Source organism: Petaurus breviceps, unplaced genomic scaffold, assembly GCF_028583685.1.
Source record: "Petaurus breviceps papuanus isolate PSGF00001 unplaced genomic scaffold, PetGlider_PUasm1.0 76, whole genome shotgun sequence".
Taxonomy (NCBI): Eukaryota; Metazoa; Chordata; class Mammalia; order Diprotodontia; family Petauridae; genus Petaurus; species Petaurus breviceps.
Window position 1 is genome coordinate 7,960,759 of NW_027186473.1, and position 21,889 is coordinate 7,982,647.

The following is a 21,889-nucleotide window of genomic DNA, read 5'->3' on the forward strand; positions in this document are numbered from 1 at the left end:
GTACTTCTTAAGTCAAGGTGCTTGGGATCTGGAAGTCCAAAAAGCCAAGCTGGGTGTTACAGACAGTGCATTTGCTTGTTCCTCAGCAAAGCAGCTACATGGCCACTATGGATAGTGTGCCAAGCCTCCAGGCTTGTCTTCTTGAGTTCAAATCTGTCCTCAGCACTTGACCCTGGACAAGTCACTTAATCCTTCTTACCTCAGTTTCCTCCTCTTTAAAATGAGCTGGAGAAGAAAATGGCGAGCCTCTCCTTTATCTTTGCCAAGAAAACCCCAAATGGGGTCATGAAGAATTGGAAGAGACTGACCAACAACAGCAAAGCCCTGAGGAGCAAGGGTCTAGGGACAGTCTAGGCTATGGATTTGAACTCTTTGGGATTAAAGCTATGTAGGAATTAAGCTAAAGCCAGGGCTGGGGACCTGAGGCCTTGAGGCCACATGTGGCCCTCTAGGCCCTCAAGTGCATCAATAAAAGGGTCACACTTGAAGACCTATAGGGCCATATGTGGCCTTGAGACCAAAAGTTCCCCACCCCTGAACTAAACTGTAAACCTAACTAACCCCTTTCCCTTCCTTAGAGGGCAAGGGGGAAAAAGGAGGAGAGAGAGATTCTGATGGTCAGATATTTATCACAGTTAAAAATTCAATTTAGGGAGTCAGTAATAGGAAATAGCTATTAGCAATCAGTTAATTGGAATCATGCTTACACTTCTAGTGTCAACTATAATTGTTTGAATTGAGGACCCTTAATTTATTTACAACCATATACATATGTGGAGGGGAGGAGTAGATTATGCCACCTGAACTGTTGGTGGGGGGAATGTATGTATGTTTGTTCTTGCTCAATCTTTGAAGAAAACATCCCTTCATAAAAGCTAATCCAAGGTCAAATGATTAAGTGGAATTAGGTCCGTACAAGAGACGCATACTGAAGGTGGAGACTTGAGATGGTAGGGGAAAAAGTCTTCACAATATCCTCATGGCACTGGAGAACTCAGGGGTGGGGGGTAGGGAAGGGAGTCAGAGGGGGAATGTGACAGGCCTAACTCTGAGAGAATGGGACCAAAGACAACCATATAACAAAAGGATATGTGGGGTAAGAGATTGGGGAGTTTAGCATGACTTCACAGCTGCAAACCTGTATGGCTAGAAGGATGTAGTTAGGAAAGGAGCGGGTTTGGGGTGACAATAATGAGCTCTCTTTTGGACAAGTACAAGATCAAGTGTGACAATTTTGTGTGCCTTTTTAAACACACAACTATTCTCATTGATTATTATTCATTTAATTCTAATTCCTTCATTCAAATTAATGATCATTATCCAAAGATGAAGAAAAATGAACTCTAAAAAGTTTCCTTGATAAGTTTCAGGGAATGGATATAAAATTGCACCATTACTCAGACCTAGTTAAAAAGGCAATGAATAAATTTTCACTTTGGTTGGTATACCACTGATGCACAGAGACAGGTTAAAACTCAAGTGGAGTTTTAACTGCACTGATCCCTTTCTGCCTGATTTTTCCCTCAGGTGCATCATTACTAAGACTTTCATTAAGGGATGTTTAATAAAATTTTCAAAATTTAATTTAATAAGACAATATTAAATTTCATTGTACCAGTGTTCCTCTATTAAGCTCTCTCAGCCATTTTGTAATTTCCTGCTCTTTCTTTATATGTACTCCTAATTCTCATAATTGAAATGGGCCATTCATCTTTTTTGAACTCTCCAGTAAGTTGATAGTTTCTGCTAGAAACTCTTAAGTGACTTTAGAATCTGACCTATGTTTCCTTTATTTAACATTCACATTTCCATCTTAATAACAACAAATAATAGCAATAATCGCATTTATATAGCATTTTAAAGTTTGTAAAACACTGTATACATATATCATCTCATGTGATCCTCACTTCCACCCTTTGAGGTTGGTGATGTTATTATGCACATTTTACATGAGGAAACTGGAATTGAATGAAGTTAAATGATCTCAAGGTCACACACTACCAGCTAGTTAAGTGTCTAAGTCAGGATTTGAACTCAGATCTTTCAGAGTCTAGGTCCAGTATTGTCTCTACTGGTCACACTGCTGCTGTATCCTTGTTATTTAATGTAACAAATAAGTAACAAAAACAAATGAAATTCTTTCTGTGGCATTCAACTTGTAAGGACCATATTCTGTGTGTGTGTGCATGTGTGGGTGTGGGATATGAGAGACTGTTGATTTGCATGGTTGAGGCTGAATTGGGTGTACACAGGCAGAGTATTGAAAAGGAAGGTGTAGAAAAAAGTGGTAGAGCTGATTATGAGTAGCTCGTGTCCTGCCCTGTCCAAAGCTTCAAGACTCTAACAACTCTCCATTTTGTTAGATACTCCTAACTTCAGAAATGCAGAGGAAGACCAAGAAAGCTGACAAATTAATCAGGGTAAAAAGTTTAATCAAGTCCATCCAGACCAGAGCTAAGGGTTTTGGCCTAATGAACTATAGCAAGATCATATTATGTGTCTATAATTGTGCCTTAAAGGGTAAGTCCTTCAAGATGATCAGAGATGGAGACACCCTTCCTCTACAAGATCTGCTTAATTGGTCTAAATCCTTTCCCCACTCTCTATTCCCATTCCAACCTCCACCTCAATCTATTTTTTCTTTTCTTTTTTTTTTAAGCAATTGGGGTTAAGTAACTTGCTCAAGGTTACACTGCCAGTTATTTCTGGGTGTGGTAGTATCTGAGCCCAGATTCGATCCCAGGTCATCCTGACTCTGGGGCTGGTGCTGTTACTCACTGTGCTACCTGGCCGCCCCTCAATCTATTTTTTCTATGTACTCAGTTTCAGGAGTTTTACCATTAGTCTTTATGGGACTCTTGTACTCAGATCTTAGTTATTCCTATCACATGAATCCTTCATAAATAGCATAGAACCAATAGAGAAAAATGGTCACCTCCATACAGGATGCATTTTAGATCTACATAATTTATGTAAACTATGATTTATGTCACTGTTCACTTTAATAGGTGAATGGATTTGTGATCTTACTGATGAGATCCCTCCATCAGATCAGAGAACCATTCATCTGAGACTTCCCATTCTCTGCAATTTCTTATCCATGTTCTCGCAGAGATCCTCATCAAAGATTCATCCGGCATGCTAGAAGTCTTCTTCTGGGTCTTTATATGTTTTGTGGATACTGGTAGAAAGCTCCAACTGTCCATCTATTAGCTCTCATTTTTACCACTTTTCCAAATTTCCTTCGACAATTATACAACACTTTAGTATATCCCCCATGTGACTTTTTGTGCTTATATACTATTGGTGTATATGTCTGTATTACTGTGAAATGATAATTTTCACTTACTAGTATGAAGAATGACCTAAAGAAGTCTAAAAATCACATTTATTTTTCTGCAGGTGTACATTTTTAAAAATACCCCCAATGTTCACCTTTGCACATATTCATAACAATAAAACTTTTAATTTTTTTAAATACACAGACACTTAGAAGATAGCATCTTCTCTGTCTTCATATTGCAGTTGAGTTCTGAATTCTGACTTTAACCATCTAAGCTGATTCTTATTTATCCTAAATCAATATTTTAACAAATTCATTTCCCTAATGATGTTCCTTTCCTTAGACAAAATTGAAAACAGACAGTTTAATTCTCCCCAGGGCAAAATGCTCGTTGAATTAGGAGTGGTTCAAAGATATTACCTGCAGGGTGGGATGTGCTGGTTTGTATGAGGATCACACTTTGGTACTAAAATAGTACAGGCGAAGAACATGAGATATTTGTAACAGTTGGTCTGAACAAGGGCTGGGAAGAGTGAGGATTCCCAGCTGATTGAAGCTTCTTTCTGAGTCCTGTGGCCAAGGTAGTTTGGAAAATTCGTATAGTTATAGGGAAGGTTGAGGCAAAGTTCCAGGGTGATTGGCTCACATTGACCTAGTGAGAGAGAATATACACATAGCAGCTTCTTTTAAATGTAGAATAAAAGACAATTCAGGAAAATCATCAGAAGATTGAGGGTCCAAATCAGAAATGCTTATTCTACTCTAAAAAGACATCTCTTTTTAGAATAGAAAGAGCTTTATATGAACTGACACACTGTGAGGTAAGTATAAACAGGAAAACAACATACACATGACTTATAACAATGCAAATGGAAAGAATGAAATGAAACTGAACACTATGTTAGTATAATTATAATGGCCAAAGTTGGCCCCCAAAGAAGAGATGAGAAAACGCAGTTCCCTCATTTTATTGGAGAGGTGGGAAGCTATGACTATGGAGTGTTGTGAATGTTGTCGTGCAAGGCAGATGTGATGGTTGATTTTCTTGAAATGTTTTCCTTTTCAAATTTTTGTTATACAGGAAGATTCACAAAGAGAGGCATGCATTCAGATATGAACGTAATCTAAAAAGAAAAGGTATCAAGTTTTTTTTAAGAACGTAAGGGTAATCGGTTATCTCTAATAATTAAAGATGTTTTCAATTAACACGTATCATCTTGAACCTAGGTTGAGTATTAAATACTTGAATTTATGTTCTTTCTTTTTTTCCCCATTCCATCTAATAGTACTCCTTCCGGCTGCTCCTAGACTACGTTCATTCTCACTTTATGAGTAGTCCATTCATTAGATTTGACCAAATCCACTTCTCATGACTGTCCGCACCTATAGCGCCACAAGAAGGAGGGGGCAGGGCAAGCATAAGGTTAATATAAAAACCAGGGCGTTTTATTATACTGGTTCACTGTAACCTAACTTCTTAGCACCTGAGTCTCACTGGTAAGTTTAAAAACCAGGCTGAAAGATTGTAATTGAAGAGTTTTTTGGTATCTTTCATTGTTTTTATTGTTATTGTCTACAGGATCAGGAACCTCCTCCATCACTAGAGGTCGGCATCTTCTTTGAAACTTAAGAGTCTTAGACTACACACATATAACCTACACCAAATTGCTTCCTTCTCAGTGAAGGAGGAGGATAGAGAGAGAGAGAATTTGGAGCTCAAGATCTTAAAGAACAAATGTTAAAAAATTGTTTTTACATGTAATTGGGGAAAAATAAATTATTAAATAAATTTTAGAAAAAAAGAAACTTGGAGTCTTAGAGTTGTCGGGGGCACTGAAAGATTTAGCGATTTACCCAAGATCACACAGCCAATACATGTCAAAGGCTGAACTTGAACCCAATTTTTCCTGACTCTGAGACCAGGTCTCTAGCCACTATACTTCACTGCTTTTCAATTACAAGTCATCAATTAAAGATCCACAAATCAAAGATACCACAGACAAAATGTTCAAATGAATATATGTTTGAGGCTGAAATACATGCATGTTCAGGAAAGTTCTTCAGTTGGCTCTCCCAGCTCCTTTTCTCCAAAGATTGGGAAGACAGGTGAAGCTTAATTTTTTAAATCTCTATAAAAAACAACACATAACAATTTTCCCTCCTTTTTGCTATATGGAAAACTTTCCATTCCTTGTCAATCATTCAGTCAACAAGCATTTATTAAATGCCTACAACAGTCCAGGCTAGTGCTGGGCACTAAGGATACAAATACAAAAAAAAAAAAAAAGAACTGAGTCCTTTTCTTGAGTCTCTTACTTTCTATTGGGAGAGAGGACAAGTACATATGTAAGCATAAGAGATGGGGAATTCCCCCAGCTCAGTTGATGTAGTCACAGGATGCAATAAGTTAACAACGTGCTAACATCCTATGATTCCTTTATGAAAAAATGAACATCTGTCTCTGATTGAGCCAGAAAGGAGTAAAATCATTGGATGAACAATAAGAACCCATGACATTATAGGGCTTTAAATAACTAAACTCTGGAGAGTAGGGGCAGGAACCACTGGTTGAGGAAGAACCTGGTCCCTGAGAGGCAATAAGTCTTGGGGAAAGGAGACTTCCCTCTCCCCACCCCATCAGCTAAACAAAACATTTGGAGATTCAATTACAGACAGTTCAAGGCACAGTAGATGGAGGAGAGACACGTATTATAGCCAGATAGTGATAACAGAGATGCCATCACTCAAGGCTGTAAACAGCTTCACAAGCATTACCTTTTTTCAGAGAGGAGAAGAGAAAGTTGGCTGTGGACTGACAAGAATAGCAAGGGAAGAGAAGAGGATACGCATTTATAGAACACCCACTATGTGCCAGGCACTTGCTAAGTGCTTTATCTCATTTGATCCTTGTAACATCCCTGCAAGGTAGCTACTGTTATTATCCCTGTTATGTAGTTGAGGTATCTGAGGCAAACAGAGGTTAAATAGCTTGCCTGGGGTCACACATCTAGTAAGTGTCTCTGGCAAGATTTGAACTCAGGTCTTCCTGATTCCAGACCAAGTACTCTAAGCATTGAGCCTCCTAGGTGACAAACTAGAAAAAGTCACTATGCCCTTTGAGAAACAGACTCTAGAAGAGCAATTGAAAACCCTATTCATCAAATACACTGTGCCCAGGGAGGAAGATCTCTTATGTTTCCATTAGGGAAAAAAGGACTTTGTGCTTTGTCAGTACAAAGGAATGATTGTCTCTAGCCACATGTGTTCACTACATGTATGTCTCCTTATTGGTACTCACTCTTCCTACAGACACTATACATGGTTGTGGGAGAATACATCCCAATTTTAAAAAGGGAATGTTTTTCTTACTACTGGTTTTACTATACCATCCTAGCATTTTACTCAAGTTAATAACATCTACTGGCTGTCCTGATATAAAGCACACCAGTAGGGGCTCATACATAATAGCTTTAACAAATAACGTAAATAACAGGCACACAGATAGTATCCTAGAGATCAAGGTAAGAGCCACCATCTGGGGTTCCAACCAAAGATGTGAGTGGAAGTCAGCATAGTAGCCCAGAGCAAATGCTACATGAGTACATATAAAATGAAGCCAAAGTAAATACAAGATAATGAAATAAAAGTAGTTACAAAGGGAGGACAGCCGTGGGTGGGGTCAACGGGAAAAACTTCAAGAACAAACGGTACACGAGTGACACCTTGAAGAGTGGAGGACACTACAAGAAGGTACATTACAGGCACAGGGAATGACCAGTACAAAGGCACCGATCAGGGAGATGGAACTCCATACGTCAGGAAGAAAGGGGCCATAGAGTTTGAGAAAGGAAGTGATATCTATTGAGGCTGGAGAGATAGGTGAGAGCCAGGTTGTAAAGAGTTTCAAAATCCAAACAGAGGAGTTTGTATTTTCCACTAGAGACATTAAGATCCACTTAACTTTACTGAATGGGGGGGGGGGGCCAACATGATTGATCTGTATTTAGAAAAGTTGCTTTGACAGCTGCGTGGAAGAGGAATTGGAATAAGGAGACAAGTCAAGGAGACCAACGAGGAAGCATTGTAATAGATCAGGTGATGAGGGCCTGAACTATGAAAGTCACTGTGTGAGTAGAGAAATGGAGTATGGTGCATTAACCTAGAATGAACTCTAATAATGAAATGTTATTTAGAGTTAGGGAATACTGGTATTGTTATATAGTAATTGACAGATTTTTATTTAGTGCATAAAGATTGATTGAGTCAGAATCTTAGCACTAGAACATGTTAGAAAAGTTACCTAGTCTAACTTTTAACTCTCCACATCTTAGAATCCTTGGTCTCCTTAAAGACTATATTCAAGCACCTTCTCCCCCAGGAGGCCTTCTTCCTCTTCCTCCTCCTTCCCTCCCCTACCAGCGACTAGTACCATCCCCTATTAAGTCATTTTCTTTCTAGTTATCCTTTCTATATTGTTTCATACATGTTGTCTTTTCCATTAGAACATAAGGTCTGGGTGGCTCGGTGGCGCAGTGAGTAAAGTGCTGTCCCTGGAGTCAGGAGGACCTGAGTTCGGTTCTGGCCTCAGATACTTAACACCCACACAAAAAAAAACTAGCCGTGTAACCTTGGGCAAGTTACTTAACCCCAATTGCCCTCCAAAACAGCAAAACGAAAAAGAATGTAAGGTCCTTGATGGTAGGGATTTGTTTTTGTATCCCCAGCACTTATCACAGGCCTGACACAAAACATTTAAAAAATGCTTTTTTGATTAATTGGTTGCACGAAACCTTTGTCTAAACACTTCTAGTAGCATATTTAAATCTGAGACCCTCACAAAGTACTCTGAACGTACTTTTAAATGAGATGAACTGTCCACATACCTGTCATTCCTAAATTTTGTGACTTATATGACAACCTTTTTCCATCTCAAAAAAATTGACTTCTTCATTTGGGCCTGCCACTAGAGGGAGATCTCATCACAAACTTTTAAGCATGTTGAAAATTCAACAGGTTTTTTTTTTTTGTTTTGTTTTGTAGTTGGGTTTTTTGTTTGTTTTTTGTTTTTTTTGGTAGGGAGGGTATGCTACAGTGCTAGCAAGTTGTTTTTACATATAGTAGTTCTTTAACACATATCTGTTGAATAAATGAATGGATGAACCCTTGGGAGCTTCAGCATAATTGCAATTTTTAAAACCTGGCTTTTTAAAATAATAACTTTTGTTGTGAAAATGGTTTCAGTCCTCAATGAAATATAATTCACACATATGCTTGATGTAACACAGACTACCTAAGGTTCGCTGTCTGAACCCTTAAGCACTTTACATTCTATCTTTATTTTCACACATATTCTCCAGAGTAATAGAGAACAAGGGATGCTGAGATTCGGTTTATAATTTGACTTCAGGTTCTCAGTTTATCAGAATGATGTTCAAGACTTCAATCTTTTTTGCTTCTATTAACTTTTTTATTTTTTGATGTTTTATTAATGTAATTTTCTATTTTAAACATAATTTCCATTTCCAAAATATTTCTTGCACCCCCCAAATTCTCTATGGTTCCCTTCACAACAGTAGAGGTCTACCTAGCAACAAATAAATTCATTTGATCACATCAAGACATTAATCTTATTATTCTACAGATGGACTGGAGGAATTAAATTCATTCGAGGATAATCCCCTTATTAATTCTAATAAGAATTTGTCACCATGGCACCATGATTATAATGGAACTTTACAATGGTAGACCAGGTTTACTTATATAACACTCCTCCAATTTTGCCCTTCCAGATATTCTACTAGGAAAAAATGAGAGAAGGAGTTATGCAACAATCAGAACACTTTGGAAAGGTGAAGAACATCATAAGATAAAAAGATCGTCAAATACTCCATTTTACGAGTGAGAATTTTGGCCCAGGGAGATAGGTAACTTACCCAAGGTCACATAGGTAGTAAGAAACTCAATGAGTCTGACTCAAAATCTAGGGTTAGACTAGTACCTTCTAGGTACCTCTGCTGAGGTTAGTAGACACTTCTCAGGGTTGCAAGAACAAGATTCATCATTTGGATTCTCTGTGACAAAGTGATGATGACAGAAGCTTGGGACTATAATCCAGCCTTCAGATTTCCAATGGAAATAGTGCCTCAGGCCCAAGGTGCATATGTTCCAAAATCATGCTGCGTACCTACAGATATAATGTCCCATTTTTTTTTTTTTGTCCAGAGAGAAAGTCAAGTATTGATTCAGTAAGGTTTTTTAGCTACATGAAGAGTTAATGAAAGGCAGAACAGATCACTAATACTAAAGATCTTTGGACTCTTGCAACCCTAAGATCTAAGTCAAAATTTTTAGTCAAGTTAATTTCTGCTAATTTCAATTTCCTCATCCTTAAGATGAAAGTTATAGTAGTTGTACTGCCTACCTCACAGAGCTGTTGTTTGGATCAATTGAGATAAGATAAGCTGCCTTGTAAACTTTAAAATGCTCTACAAATATATACTACTAGTTACCGCTTACCTCTGCAAAGAAACAAGCGATAAGAAAGTGCCTTAAATGATATCAAGAGACCACTAAGACCTAAAGAAGGGCATCTTCACTCCAACGCAATGAGATCAAACTCAAATAGAAGGAAAAACCACTAAATCACACACAAGGATCTCTGCTGAACTCATCTTGACTTGGAAAACTATGTATGAACATTGCCTGTGTTCTTTCTTAGTTTTATTTACTTTGTTCAATATTTTTCAATTACATTTTAATTGGTTCCAAAATGTGGCAGGAGGGCTACCCGGTATTTGAGACTTCTGCTCTAAGGTATGAGGTAAGCATTCCCATCCATTCATTCAGCTGACACATATTTAATACCTGCTACAAGCTAGGCCAGGGTAGAAAACCTTTTATTAAGGGCATTTGTTCTGTGAAGTTCGGATTCAGTCAAAGGGGTACATTTTAGGACCTAGGAGGCCACATGTGGTTCCCCACAGGTTCCCCACTGCCGTGCTAGGCACGACATGACAATTGTATTTGGTAGCATAGCAGAAGTAAACACAGAAAAAATAAAGAGAATATTACCACACTCTGTCTACAGAGAAAAAATTTTAATTTTCCAGTATTTACTTGCACGATGGTAAAGTAGGTGGCATAGTGGATATAGGTCTGTATTTGGAATAAAGAAAGTCTGTGCTCATACCCCACCTCAGACATTTACTATCTGTGTGACCCTGGGCAAGTCACTCAACCTCTCTCAGCTGCTGTTTCCCAGTATGTAAAAGGGGATGATAATAAACCCTACCTCACAAGGTTGTTGAGAGGCTCAAATGAAATGCCAAATGTAAAGTGCTAAATCCTTAATCCAAGCCTTAAATTGGATGATATACTATGCAAATGGTAGCTGTGCAGACAGCTGATTCACTCTGTGCACATAACACTAGACTTAAGGCCAGGAAGACTTGAGTTTGAATACTGCCCTAAACATTAGCCATGGACAAGTTCACTTAACCTCTTTGCCTCAGTTTCCTCATTGGTAAAAAATGGATAATAACAGCAATAACCTCATTGGGTTGACACAAGATAACAGTAAATATTTGTAAAGTGCTCTGAAAACCATAAAAGACTATAAAAACGCTCACTATGGGACAGCCAGGTGGCGCAGTGAATAGAGCACAGACCCTGAAGTCAGGAGGACCTGAGTTCAAATTCGGCCTCAGACACTTATTGGCTGTGTGACCTTAGGCAAGTCATTTAACCCCAATTGCCCTGCCTTCCCCCCTCCAAAAAAAACCTAACTATTATTGCTAGCTACTAGTAAGGTGAACTAGTAATACAGTGGCTACCAAACTAACAAATTATCATCTACTCTTAATATAGACCCTCTCTTATCTGTTATCATAGATGGTAGTCACAAGTGTTTGTAATGTCATGGGATTTAGAACCTTAGAAATCAATTAGGCCAATCTCCACATTTTACAAATAAGGAAAGTGAGGCCCAGACAGAGTAGCAAAACCAGGATTAGAACACAGTTCCCCTGACTCCAAGATCTAATTCCCTTTCCACTGCCACACACTATAAAACAGAGGCAAGGAATTTCCCATTTAGTACATGTTGATATGCAATCAATGCCCCAATTCAAAATGACTAATTTTAAGTTTATAGTAAAGAAACAGAAATGCAAAATTTCAAGCTGGGAGGCTGGGGGAATAACAAATGTGGGGACATAAGGGAAAAATATAATTCTGGAATAAAATGACAATACACATTTGTGGCATAACTATATCTACTTCTTATGAAAGGCATTGTGTTTTGTGAACAAGGTAAAGCTTTCTAACAAACTGACTGTTTAATACAGGAAGACATCCAAAAGTTTGTCTGCCAGTGGTTTTGTTATTTCCTTCCTCCTTTCCCTAATTGTCTCACATCCCCATCCAGAATCATGAGTAGCTGTGACAGGCTATCTTTGGCTTCAGGCTAGCAGCTCATCCCAGTTACAAATTTCCAGCCTCAAGCTGGGAAGGGAAATAAATGAGAAAGCTGCAGAGCAAATTAAAGACCATGATGGAGGGAAGGATGTGGCAAGAAGAAGAGCGATTAATTCCAAATTTAAGCCCTTCTACTCTTCTGAGTCTTTTCACATTCAAGACCAGTGCCAAAGAGACACTTCCAACCACCTCCAAAGCTGCCTTCACTCTGCAGGGCAGGGCCTTCTTAACCTTTTTCTGTGAAGCCTAGTGACCCTTTCTCAAAAAGAAGTTTTAAAATACACAAACACAAAAAATAAAATATATAAGATTAAGCCAACAAGCAATTTATAAAGTATCTACTATGTATAAGACACTGTGCTAAGCCCTGAATTGCAAAGGAAACCAATTATACTTAAATAGTTTAAAAAAAAATTTTTTTAAGTACGTGGGCCCCATAAGAACCCCTGCTTTAGAATGAGCATCCTTTTTATCTTTTTTTTTTTTGCCTTTTTGGAGGGGGGAAGGCAGGGCAAATGGGGTTAAGTGACTTGCCCAAGGTCACACAGCTAGTAAGTGTGTCAAGTGTCTGAAGCCAAATTTGAGCTCAGGTCTTCCTGACTCCAGGGCCGGTGCTCTATTCACTGTACCACCTTAGCTGCCCCATCTTTTTTTTTTTTTTTTACAAAAATCCAGCATTATATTTGAATGGGGAATAAATGTTTGGACAAATCAAAATAATTAAACCTAGCATTTCTAAAATAAATATTAATGACACTTTTGTACTTGCAAAATAATTGTCATATTTGAAAAACTGAAAACAAAAAACTTTCCAGTTCTCTCCAACAGTGCAAAATAATAGCAGCATTTACAAAGAATTCAGATTTGGTTTGTGTGAACACTCATGTCCACTATAGACAGTGGAGGGGCAAGGCTACCCTTCCAAAGCCTTTATTCACCTTTATTCACATGCAGGACTGGCCATGGCTGGAGCTCGAGCTTTCTTTAAAAGAACTCTACAGGATTTGATTGGGCAAAGTTTGTTATGAGTCTTTGACTTTTGATTTTAAATTTAAAGTTTGATAGCCATTTTTAAGGCAAAACTTTCTAGATGCAAAGTGCTACACTTGATTTCTGAGCATCATCAGGGGGTCTAAATAAGCACCTTTTTTTTCTAGTGGTTCTTTTCAATCTTGGCCTTTTCAAATAGCTGCAAAATATGCTTCAGTGCTTTAAAAGAAAAACAAGCATCCACATAAATACCCTTAACATTTTCAGTTAAACATCAGTGCCCTCAAGGCATATGCTCCATGCCTTGCTAAATTATGATACTGCCTTTAAGGAGAAGCGTTGGGGCGCAAAGTTGAGATGAAGACGCTAATGTAACAGTCAAGTGTGCACCACTGCACTAGCTCTCGGAAGAAGTCTTTGCACTCTTAGGTCAACCATGAGCTTTGCCATTAAAGAGAATTTTGCTGTTCTCATTCTTCATTTCCATTTGACAGAACATGAATCCCAAGAAAAGCTAGTTTGAATTCTCCTTATTAACATTTGCAAACATTAATGATTGATCTTTTCCAAGAGGACTCTTACAGATATTACCAAAAGCAAACTTGTTTTCTTTACAATGTACCTTGATAGTTCAGGTCTGGCTTCTGTTAATTACACCAAAAGCAAAAATTTCTAAGTGTCTGATTATTTGCATATAGTGTTTAGAAAAAGTACTTGTTAGTGGTTGGTTTCTCTAAATCATTTGATTATGATGGGAAGTTTTTTATGTAAAATCTGTTTGTCTAGCTTCAGAGCACATGTGGGTTTCAAGTACTCTGGTTCTGATCCTAACTTTGCTCCAGTGGGCCCCCCACCCCATGCACTGCTTCTTGTCTTGTGCCCAAAAGGGGTCTGTAGAATTCCTACGTGAAGGGGCTTGTAGAAGCAAATGGCCATAAGTATCATAGTGACCAATAGCATATTTAAGATGCTTCTCATGAGCACTAAGTTCTGCCCATGCAGCACAGCCTATGGCCAGCTCCTATCTAGCAGAGTCCTAGTGGGGCTCAGGGCCTCCACCAGCCCCTGAAGAAGACTACCCAGAAGCCCAGCAGCAACTGCCAGTTTGCCCAGTGCACATCAGCCCTCTGCCCCAATGACTTTCTTTAATTTACATTATTAAAGGAAAACACCTGCTCAGGTTATCTGGAATGTTTAAACTTAACATCCCACACATTTACAAAATCACTGTAATTCTACAATATACTATTAGTAATAACTCCTTAAACATTTTTTTTAACATAAGTCTAAATTGCCCTCTCCTACCCCCAGCCCCTGAATGCCAGAGAAAAGTTATGTGACTAAGAAGTGTTTGTGTCTTAGATAAAGTCTTCATTATTTTTTTCCTAAGCTTTGCTTCAAATAGGAAGGGAAATAGCATCTGCTCCCAAGTAAGGTCATGCATGTATTTGAGACATTGAGCTGAATGTAATAGTAATCACAGCGGAAAGCACTGATTTAGACCCCAGATCACAATGACATTTGCTTTTGATTTAGCCTAATCAAGACCAGTGTCTTTCCTTAAATAGTAAGCTGAAGTGAACTCCCTTATTTTGGATTACACCATCTTAAAAGACAATGCAAATGAAAGCATTTGAAGAGACATACACAGACAGTGACACACTCATCACCTCACTACTTACTACAGTTGGTCTGATTGCTGTCTGAGCTGCAAAGGGAGCTCCCACCACATGCATCAAAGCAGGAACTATAGATACATTTCTGATCTCCTTCTAGACATGGGGTCTGGCCTGCAAGGGGGAGAAGAGGAAAAGAGGGAAGCAGATATTTAATGTTACATTTGCTTTAATCATCATTAAATTATTTGCATTATGATATGAGGGGTTTAAAAGAACCACCTGTAAGGAAGGGGAATGGAGAAGTTATATAATGAAAATTTCCTTTCTGACTCACCCTACTACTTCCACGTTTGGACAAAATCCAAAAACACTGTGCTCAGATTGAGCAAATCCATGTAAAAGAATTAACTGAGTGCTCGATGCACTCAGATCTTCTAAAAGGGTTCTACTATTAAGAGGGAGAAATACATATTAACATACCCTAGAAAATGATTGCTTTTTAATAGAGGGAAAAATGGTGTTCATTCAATACTATATTCCACAGAAACATGGGTTTATGTACATAATTAAAACGTTCAATTCAAAAAATCTTTGCACAGATCTTGAATTTGTCCTAAAATTTTATATAGTTACAATTCTATGCTTCTCTAAGAGACGTCTTTTCTTGAGAAATAACTGCATTCCCAACACCAATAAGATAAAAACATTTTATCATAGCCCTGGCCTTTTGCAGCTGCTATCAATCTTTTTCCTGTTATGTCTTTTGGAAAGAATCATAAACCCAACTGTGATGACCTGAGCATCAGGTTTCTAGTTTCCAAATGAATGACAGTCGTAATTTCAGAATATACCCTAATTACTTTTCCTTAAGTTTGTTCAAAGGAAGCTGTTTTTCTCATTCATTGGCCAATACAGTGATTTCAGAGTCATTAGTAGATTGCATTTAAAAAAATAAATTACTATCTATTTTCTCTCTCCCCTACTTAATTTCAGATGCATCATAAGGAACAAAAAAAGAAGGGGGAAAAAACCTTGTGTGTGGGTGTATGTAAATAAAGATTGCAGCAAGCACAAAATTATCATATTTTTGTATGATGACTACATAATGAATAAATAATATTTATACACTTATATTCATATCTATGGATCTGCTGGAAAATGTGATTGTACCTTTTCACCTCCAGGTAACACCACAGTTAACTTCATGATGATCTCTGGGCCACTATGATGATCAGTGACTGAGGAAGAGTACTATATTCAGAGTTGAGAGCACCTGGATTCAAATCCTACCTCAGACACGTGTTAATTGTGTGACCCTCCCCCCTCACTAGGCCTCAGTTTCTTCATCTATGAGACTCAAATAGCACTTACTCTATACCATAGCTATGAAGCTACGAACTGAAATCATATTTATAAAATACTCTACAAATGATCTTATTTTTATTCTTAACACCCATGACCACCATCATCAGCTCGAATGATGCCAAGGATTGACTAAACGAATAAATTATCTGTTTTGTCATAAATATGATCAAAGAAACATTATTCTCACCATGGCAGGATATTTAAAAACTGTTTTAGTGGCATTTAAATACCAGGAATAAAGTTATACTCAGTCCCAGCCAATCCTGTGTGATGCTTGTAGAGAGACCAGAAATTAAGTGTTTCACATATGGACACCAGACATTTGGTGAAATACATGCAAGACATATTTCTTGAGAACCATGAAGAATTAAATTATTTCTTGGTATATGGCTATTTCAGGAAGCTATTAGATCTGGCTTTAGAATTTAATTTGTCCATTCTAATAAGAAAAATGACTAAACTCTATCCATTTTCTTCTCATTGCCTTTTCCCCATAAGATATTTAACTGTGTCTAAGTTGGTTTTGGTTTGTTTGTTATCTATCTTTAGTTTTCATGACATCAAATAGCAAGGCTCAGGAAAGGCTAGCTGAAAGTCACATTTATTACTACAAATATTTTCTAGCCTATCAGTGCTACAGGGATGTGATGCATTCTCCATAACCAGACTAGTTTTGAAAGGCATGCTGTATTATTAAGTTTTGGGCAAGTCCAATCATGAATTCTTCAATCTTAGGGAAAGAAGAATCCCTCTTTTTAGAGTACTGATGACCCAGCCACAATCTTTTGAAGAGAGAGGCACATGGTACACACTTACTGTTGCTACAGTTTTCTTCATCACTTCCATCTTTACAGTCCTCATCACCGTCACACCGGAAAGCACTGGGGATACACTGCCCATTGCCACACTCCAGAAGACCCTGACTGTAGCATGCTGAGTAAAGCAAGAATGATCATTCACTTCATTTATTTTAATTGGATTTTTTCTTTACTTAATAATGATAAGAGGATAACTAATTACAGTAATGCTTCCTTGAGTCCAACTCCTTCACTTTATAGATGAGAGAAGAATGGAGCACATAGGTGACATGATCTCCCCGTGGTCAGATGCAAGTAACAGAGTCAGGACTTGAAGTCAGTTCATCAGGTACAGTGTGCTGCCTACCATAATATACTTGTTTGTTGTTATTCAGTTGTTTCAGTTGTGTCTACCTCTTTGGGACCCCAGTTTCCTTAGCAAAGAGTGGTTTGCCATTACCTTCTCTAGCTCATTATACTGATGAAGAAACCAAGGCAAATAGGGCTAAATGACTTGTCCAGAGCCACAGATTGGAATTCTGGAAGATGAATCTTCCTGACTCCAGGCCCAACCTGTAACCACTATGCTACCTAGATGCCATTGCCCCTCATAATACCTTCAACACCTCCTGAGAGTGTAGGGCTACCATGAATTGCCACAGACTACTGTATTAACAGTATATATGCCTGTTCTTTGTAATATTCTTCCCCAATTTCTAATTCACAGCTGCCACTTCTTACTGCTTTCCACATACCTACCTTTAATAGCATCCATTCTCTCATTGGTTGTTTCTAGTTAGCTGAAACCAGGAAGGAAGATGTCCGAGCTTGTTAGAATAAGTTACAGGAACGAGGAGCCTGCAGCCTCAAGGTCACATGTGGCTAAACTTCACAGAACAAATCTGAAGCCACAGGTTCCCCACCCCAAATAAACTATAAAGATTAGTGATTTAAGTCAACAGGCTCTGAGTGAGAGGGTGAAAGCCTTTTGAACTGCATGAAGTGTCCAAGCTTTATTGTACCAATTTTATGGCTCAGGGTTCAGTGACCTTTCTCATTTTCTTCTGTGTTCACAAATGTGTTCAGGATTACCTAAAGTCTGACTGCTAGATAAGAAGGATGTTACTATATAGTGATAGGAAAGCAGTCAAGTCTGACCTCAAAGAAAATGAGAGAGCCTCTATTTTTTTAAAAGAAAATGGTTATTTTTCATATTAAAATAAACCAAAAAAAAGTATCATCTGCTTAACCTTGAATAAATCATTTGAGATTTATGGACCTCAGTTTCCCTATCTGTAAAAAGAGAGGGTTGGAATAGAAGACATTCTGGTTCTAACTCCATTAGTCTACAATCTGTTTACTCTGCTAATTCTCCCTAATATCTCCCCAGTATAGCATCTATGTCAGTCTAGTTAGGTGAATATACCTATCAAAATCTCATTTTAAGAAGTCTAATTTTTTAATCAGCAACTAACCTTTTTGGATTTTTAGAAATCTCATTTTATTGATACTTTTTATATCATTTTCACTTCTGAATATATTCCCCCACACACACACACACCCCTCCATAAACTTCATTCCAACTTATCTCTGCCTTGAAACGCAGATTAAAAAAGAAAAAGGGGAAAAGAAGAATTCAGCAAAACCACCCACCCTATAAACCTTGTCTTAAAATATCTGTAATATTCCATGTCCAAATTTCTCCACCATTGCAAAGAGAGAAAAGAGGTGCATTTTCTTAACTCTTCTCTCGGGTCAAACCTGGTCATTAAAATTATACAGTTCTCCATTTAATTGTGGGGTTGTTTTTTTATTGACTTTATTTGATTGTATATTGTTGTTCTCCTGGCTCTGTTTCTTCACTCTACATCAGTTCATCTGTATCTTCCCATGCTTATCCTAATTCTTCATATTCCTTTCTTATGGTAAAATAATATTTTATAACATTCATGTACCACAATTTATTAAGCCATTTCACAGTTGATGCACATGCCCTTTGTTTCCAGTTCTCTGCTATAGCATGATAATCAATATTTGAAAGAGATATTCTAATGGACATGTTAGTTATCCATTTATATTTAATCTATTTGATTATTATATGTTTAAACTTTTATTTATATACCTATTTTATTTATATTTATCTTTTATTATATATTTTTATTATTGAACTTACTTTAATAATGTATTTTTTCATCCAATCAAAAATTATAATAATAAATTAGTTTAAAAAAAGGTATATCTCTCATATTATCACTCTTAAATTTACTTCTACTGAGAATAGGTATGCATAATTCATTTCCTAGAACAAATGCTGAATTTTATCAGGTTAAAAAAAGATTCACTGAGCTCTTTTCTTTCCTTTGAAAAAATGACTGGTTATTGAATTACAAATATTATTACCATTCACTGAGAAACAGACTTGTGTACTACTGAAAGTATGAACCTTGGAGTCAGAAGACTTTGGTTCAAGAGTGATTCTGAGTAATTTATGCAACCTTTTTTTGTACCTCAGTTTCCTCCTATATAAAATGAAAATAATAACATTTACAATGTTTACCTCCCAGGGTTGTTGAAAGGATTAAATGTGATTATATAAGTATAATTATAAAATTAATCAACTGAATGACACACATCTGTTAAGTGCCAACTATGCTCCAACCACTGTCCAAGAGCTGAAGGATATCAAGATGAAGGAGAACAGTCCCCGACCTCAAGGATCTTAAATCTTACTGGGGCCCTCAGTAAATATAGTCCAAATGAAACAAAATCTAAAAATTTTGAAGAGCTAGAAAAATGCCAAACTATCATTAGCCTCAGTTTAACTGTTAATGATAATCACCCTTCTGACAAAGTTATAATTCACCCATTTTCTTTACATGTTAAAAGCTTGAAATAGTAGGTTTTCTTTTTTATTTTATTTCATTTATTTTTTATTTTGTTTTTTAATTATTTAATTATTTTATTTTTCCTTTGAACTACTTTTAGATTATGGAAATTTGGTATATTTTACTAAAATAAAAAAAGGAAAGGAAAAGATTACAAAATCAAGAATGAATCAGAAAACTCACAGCAATTGACTTCATCTGACTTATCTTGACAGTCATGGTCACCATCACACACCCAGTCCATTGCTATGCAGCGACCATCTCCACAGCGATGTTCCTTTACAGGGTTACAGTCTGAAAAAAAAGGATGACAAATGATGAGGAAGTAGAAATCCAGACTAGCGAACCAACGATAATAATTGTCCAATTCCTATTTCCGCTTAGGGTTCTCTGAGACGCCAGCATTCTGACACGACTTAATAACTTTTCTCTAGAACAATTTTAATATAGACATTCCTGTGAGATTAGCTCCTTGAGAGAATTACCAGCTGAACAAAGCCCAGCTTTTGTTCTTGACTTCTATGGTTTTTGCAGCTTTGCATCTTATATCAATCTATTTCTCCCTTAATCTACATATAACTAAAAACACGGTGAGTCATGAGTTTCTTCATTCAGACCTGGCAAACTTGGGAATGAAATTAATTTTCCTCAAAAGTTACCAAACAATGGAAATATAATTTGTTACAAATTTATGGATTATATATCATAATGGATTATTGATCTTAAATAGCTAGCCTTTCAAGTTAATGTCATAGGATCTGTAACAGTTAATATATCTATAGAGTTTTAAGGTTTCAAAGTAATTTACATACACTAAGTCATTTGATCCTCACAATAGCCCTGTATGGTATGAGTCACAATTATTCTCATTTTACAGATTAATGGGCTCAATGAATTTCAATAACTTGCCCAGAGCCACACAGCTAGTATGTGGTAGAAGCAATATTCAGACTCGTATCTGTTACACCTCTTAACCAGAGAGATGAAAGTCAATCAATAAGCATTTATTAAAGACCTACTATGTGCCAGATATTATGCTAAACACTGGAAATTTTTTTTAAAACAACAAAACAATTCCTGCTCTTTTCAAAGAACTTTCAGAAGTAATAAAATCCTTCCTTTGCCCTCCCCCCTGGAAACCCCAAAATCACCCCTAATCTTGACAAGGAGAGAGATCAGGAAAGTAGTCCACTGGGGAGGGCCAAGCTCAAGCTGGTTCTCAGTTTATCTGTAAATAGAGGCAAGGGTTCCTCTTGACTGGTTAGCTAGGGACTACCCTGGAGACTAAAAGTGATCACCTTATTCCACCAGGCCTTGTGAACTAGACTAGGAAATGGGGTCTGACAAAATGTGGAAAAGGATAGATTACAGCATAATGTTAATTATTAAATGACATGACATAATATTAATTTCCCTTACTCTCTTAGGACGAAGTCTTTTGAATACAGATCCCTTGTTTCTTTCCCCTCTATCCTTCATCATACACACACTGCTTACCTCCTTCCAATCTATTCTCTGACCTGGATGTATTGTTCCAATACATCAGCGATTCTCAACCTATCCTCCACAATGCAATTGGGTTTTTTGTAATCTTGTGTATTTTATATACATTTTAAAACATTAGCCTGAAGAGTTCTATAAGTTTTAGCAGACTCCCAAGAGGGTCCATAACACAAAAAATATTTAAGAACCCTTGCAGTATCTAGTCATGTTTTCATCTAGTAACAAGTCAGATAATATGATTTTTTTTTAACTTTCCAGTATTTGTTTGGATTTATGAGAATAAACTTTGCAGTTTTGGGGCGGCCAGGTGGCTCAGCGAGTAAGAGCACAGGCTCCAGTGTTGGGACGACCTTGGAGATCGAATCCTGGGCTCAGACACTCAGCACCACACCCAGAAATAATAACTGGCTGTGTAACCTTGAGCAAGTTACTTAACCCCGATTGCTTAAAAAAAAAAAACTTTGCAGTTTTATAGTTATTCATATACATGGCTTTTCCCCTACTAAACTATAAGCTGTAGTGAAGGCAGGAATCAATTTGTGTCATATAACCCTTTCACCCAATCTGGTACAACCTATGGATCTCTTCTCAGAATGTTTTGAATGCATAAAATTAATAGGATTACAAAGGAAAACAATTATTCTGAGATGCAATTATTAAGAAAAAATTTAAATTCATAGACTGAAGGGTAAGAATCCCTAGACTAGGATGACTTTTTAGGTTCTTTCCAAGTACATATATGGCCCTATGTTCTTACCCCCTACAAGACTGAGCACAGGACTCTGACCAGAGCACGAAGGAAGGAGGAATGAGACAAGAGCCCACTTCTTTGCCTGATACCCGGGAATCTTCCTTAACTTGATCCTTGATCTCCTCAGCTAATTTTTCTGGCTCATTACTCCAACATTCTGATCATTGTCCCACTCTTCTCTTCACATCCCCTTATTCCTCCTAGCTCCTCAGTTCATTCTA

At 37.3% G+C, this 21,889-nt stretch overlaps 1 protein-coding gene across 1 annotated transcript in view; it reads right to left on the reverse strand.

The window, feature by feature from the left end:
- Positions 1-21,889, reverse strand: part of CORIN (corin, serine peptidase) — a 234,978-nt gene that overhangs the window by 46,835 nt on the left and 166,254 nt on the right. Inside the window, exons 8-11 of the mRNA XM_069105180.1 lie at positions 19,598-19,708; positions 16,549-16,665; positions 14,431-14,538; positions 3,704-3,935 (exon numbers count right to left, since the gene is read on the reverse strand). Coding sequence (XP_068961281.1) covers positions 3,704-3,935; positions 14,431-14,538; positions 16,549-16,665; positions 19,598-19,708 — 568 coding nt within the window. The remainder of the gene's footprint in view (positions 1-3,703; positions 3,936-14,430; positions 14,539-16,548; positions 16,666-19,597; positions 19,709-21,889) is intronic.